Source organism: Mandrillus leucophaeus, unplaced genomic scaffold (assembly GCF_000951045.1).
Source record: "Mandrillus leucophaeus isolate KB7577 unplaced genomic scaffold, Mleu.le_1.0 Scaffold274, whole genome shotgun sequence".
Lineage (NCBI taxonomy): Eukaryota > Metazoa > Chordata > Mammalia > Primates > Cercopithecidae > Mandrillus > Mandrillus leucophaeus.
This window is the reverse complement of record NW_012102854.1, coordinates 716,285-720,606: the sequence shown is the minus strand read 5'-3', so window position 1 is coordinate 720,606 and position 4,322 is coordinate 716,285. Positions and strand designations below refer to the sequence as shown.

The following is a 4,322-nucleotide window of genomic DNA, read 5'->3' as shown; positions in this document are numbered from 1 at the left end:
TGAGCCACCGCGCCCGGCCAATTTTTTAACATTAACTTTATAGCCTGTGACCTTATTGTGATTTTTCAATTACTATTTCGAATAGTTGTTGTCTTGATTCCTTAGGACTTTCTATGTACACAATCATGTCATCTCCAAATGCAGACTTACGTCTTCCTTTTTTGATCTTTATGTCTCATTTCTTTTTCTTATTGATAATGGATTTTTATAGTTTATAGTGTATTTTTTTAATAGGTGCCCCTTACCAGATTGAGGAAGTTCCCTTCAATTTCTTGTTTGCTGAAAGCTTTTTATCATAAATGGATGGTGGATTTTGTCATATGCTATTTTTACATATATGAAGATGACTGCTCTGGTTTGAACGTTTGTTGCCTCCAAAACTCATGTTGAAAATTAATTCCTAATGGCAATATTGAGAGTGGGGTTTTTAAGAGGTGACTGGGCCATGACGGCTCTGCTCTCATGAATGGATGAACCTATTCACGGATTGGTGAGTTAATCAGTTAATGGGTTATCACAGGATTGGGACTGATGACTTTGTAAGAAGGGAGGCCTGAACTAGCACATTTGCATGTTCAGCCCCCTTGCCATGTGATGCCCTGCAAAGCCTCGGAATTCAGCAGAGTCCCCAACAGCAAGAAGGCCCTCACTAGACACAGCCCCTTGACGCTGGACTTCTCAGCCTCCAAAACTGTAAGAAATAAATTCCTTTTCCTTATAAATTACTGAATTTCAAGGTCTTCTGTTATAAGCAACAGAAAATGAACTAAGATAATGATCATATGGTCTTTCACTTTTTCTGTTAATATGGTGAATTAACAGGTAGAAAGAAACCCTACTTAATCATCATTTTTGTATATCATTATATTTGATTTGTTAATATTTGGTTAAAATTTTTGTATCTATGTATGGAAAAGATATGGGTTTATGCTTTTTTTGTAATTTCTTTTTCGGGTTATGGTATGTTATGTTGGCCTCATAAAATGCATTCCTTTTCTGAAGGAGTTTGTACGATACTGCTGCTACTTCTTCCTTAGATATTTAATGGAATTCACCAGTGAAACCATCTGGGGCTGGCATTTTCTTTGTGGCGATTTCTGATAACGAATTCAATTACTTTAATAGCATAAGGGTATTCAATTTCTTTTACATCTTGTGTCAGTTCCGGTAAGTTGTATTTCTCCAGAAATTTTAAAATTTAAGTTATCAAATTTACTGGCATAAAGTAATTCATGGCATTCTCTTATTATTCTTTTTTTTGGAGTAGGGGTAGAGTCTCACTCTGTCACTCAGGCTGGAGTGTAATGGCGCGATCTTGGCTCACTGCAACCTCTGCCTCCCAGGTTCATGCGACTCTTGTGTCTCAACTTCCAGAGTGGCTGGGACTACAGGCACCCACCACCATGCCCAGCTAATTTTTGTATTTTTAGTAGAGACAGTGTTTTGCTGTGTTGGCCAGACTGGTTTGGAACCCCTGACCTCAAGTGTCCAGCCTCCCTCGGCCTCCCAAAATGCTGGGATTACAGGTATGAGCCACCATGCCTGGCCTCTTATTATTCTTTTAATGGCTATTGGATCTAAAGCGAAAATCCCTCTTTCATTCCTGATATTAGTAATTTATGTTCTTTAAAAAGAGAGAACATAAATTACTAGGTGTTTACCATCTTTGTTGATCTTTTCAAGAAATCAATTTTTGGCTTTATTAATTTTATTTCTTTTCTATTTTGCTGATCTCTGCTCTTATATTTAATTATTTTTTTCTTCTATCAGGAATAGTTCTTCTCTTTAAAGTGAGAGAGAAATATGAAAGATGAGAAACAGTGTTGCAATCAAGGTCAATAGAAAGTTCCTTTGCTAGTCCAGGCTTAAAAGATCTTAATTTGCTTCAGGTCCCAAGCCCTTCCTCCATAGGCCACGGACTTTTTGAAGAGAGATCCCAACATCTCAAGGGTGTGCCTCCACCCTAGTCAGTTTAGCTATTACCTGCAGTAATGATTTCTCAATGCCTGCTCAGCCCTCACTCACCAGGGCAGTATCTTCTTGTCCCTTCCCTTACAACCATCCCGGGTTCCTTCCCTTCTTCATCCAATAAGGTAATCACATCTGGTTTAGAAATGGAAGGTCCTGCTTAAAAGAAAAATGTGACATGAAATTATATACCTGAAAATCTTTAGATTCAGATTTGGTTAAATTTATAATTAACTATAAATCAATATGACACTTTATAAAGCCTAAGAGCAAAGAATTGCAAGGCAGTTGAGGAATGCTCATATTAAGGTAACTTGAGGGTCACAACGAATAGCCTGTATGAGGTTAAATTAATTATACTAAGGCCATTATATTAACCATCTGGTCAAGAACAGGCCTTAATATAATTTAACCTCACACAGGCTCTGTTGAAAGGCAGTATTGTGTAGAGGGAAGAACACAGACTGGGTCCAGACTGTCTGGCTTTACATCCTGCCTTTGTTTCTGTGTTACCTAGCAAATTATTCCTTTTGTGTCTATGTTTTCTCAAATAAAATGAAGATAATAGTATCTTTTCATAGAGTTGTTGTGAGGATTAATTAATAATGAACAATGCTTAGAATAATGTTTAAGCCCAAATATATGGTGATGTTTATTAACATATACACATAATATATGTATTAGCTATTAGCTATTTACTGTTATCATTTTGATGAGTGCATAATAAAAGGTTTATTGAGACATTCTCAGATCTCTTCTAGGATATTCATTCAATGTTAAAGACCAGGCTTTTAGATTTTAATTTTCAATTACGAAGTAGGTAGAACTGAATACGTCTGTTATAGGAAACAGAATGTGTTTCAGGGTTTTTTCTGTTTGAGACGGAGTCTCGCTCTGTCACCCAGGCTGGAGTGCAGTGGCGCGATCTCAACTCGCTGCAACTTCAGCCTCCCAGCTTCAAGCAATTCTCCCTGCCTCAACCTCCCAAGTAGCTGGGATTACAGACACATACCACCATGCCTGGCTAATTTTTGTATTTTTAGTAGAGATGGGGTTTTACCACGTTGGCCAGGCTGGTCTCGAGCTCCTGACCTCAAGTGATCCACCTGCATCGGTCTCCCAAAGTGCTGGGATTACAGGCATGAGCCACCATGCCTGGCCTTGAGGGGTTGTTTTTGGGATGGAGTCTTGCTCTGTCACCCAGGCTGGAATGCAGTGGTGTGATCTCAGCTCACTGCAACCTCCCCCTCCTAGGTTTAAGTGATTCTCCTACCTCAGCCTCCCAAGTAGCTGGGATTACAGGCATGCACCACCATTCCCGGCTACGAGTTCTAAACAACCTTTCTGGATCCATCTCACACTATCTATGTTCTACAGAATCCTTTGATTTTTTAGAGAAACTCAGAACCCCTATGTCTAGGTATTCTACTTGCAGATGGACTAGAAAGTGGTGTGAAGCATTTATGTCAATTCCGAGCTCCAATATACGGTGAAGTCTGGTTTCTTGAACAATGCTTTTGCCATATTCAAATCCATCCCCTTGGATACTAAGGAAATCAGGAATTACAGAGTCTGAAGGAAGCCTGAAGGGCATAGCTGACTGGACATGATGAAATGGAGAGGCCTAGTTCCAACCTAACAAAGTTTAAATCATTCCTTTGGGAACAGAAAGTAGAAGTTTTAGATCGTTTTTCTAAATATAGTCCTGAAATTGACAGCAGAGAAAGTTAGTATCATTTGGGATAAACAAACTTACCTAATGAAATGAAGTTGCTATAGTTCTCCCACATCACATCCCTATATAAGTCCCTCTGAGCAGGATCCAGGAATTCCCATTCTTCCTGTGAAAAGTCTATGGCCACATCCCTGAATGTCACTGAACCCTGAAAAAACAAACTCAGTTATTACTTGTGAAAATAAATTAAATACTTTTACAATGGAAAGAGGGGAGATTGAGGATTGCATTGCAGAGAGGGGTAACATGGCATGCAAACAGCACTGGGCTGAAAACTTGTGACATGAGTAGGGGCCAGTAAGAAAATCAGTATTTCTGAAGCATTGAGCCTACATGTTCTTAAATAGTCCTGTGGCTACAGATATGACGACATTTTCATCCAAACATATCTAGAAATGAGTATGTAACCCAAAAAATCCTAATTAAATGAAATATTGCACACAAGCCTTTTGAATACTATGTGCCTCCACCATAAATTCTTTAAAAATATGAGGTCTTGAGGCAAAGTACAGAGGCTCATGCCTATAATCCCAGCACTTTGGGAGGCCCAGATGAGAGAATCAGTCGAGCCCAGAAGTTCAAGACCAGCTTGATCAACATTAGCAAGACCCTGTCTCTA

At 39.0% G+C, this 4,322-nt stretch overlaps 1 protein-coding gene across 1 annotated transcript in view; it reads right to left on the bottom strand.

The window, feature by feature from the left end:
• Positions 1-4,322, bottom strand: part of ZFP14 (ZFP14 zinc finger protein) — a 62,189-nt gene that overhangs the window by 29,730 nt on the left and 28,137 nt on the right. Inside the window, exons 3-4 of the mRNA XM_011984806.1 lie at positions 3,725-3,851; positions 2,026-2,124 (exon numbers count right to left, since the gene is read on the bottom strand). Of these exons, the coding sequence (XP_011840196.1) occupies positions 2,026-2,124; positions 3,725-3,851 (226 nt within the window). The remainder of the gene's footprint in view (positions 1-2,025; positions 2,125-3,724; positions 3,852-4,322) is intronic.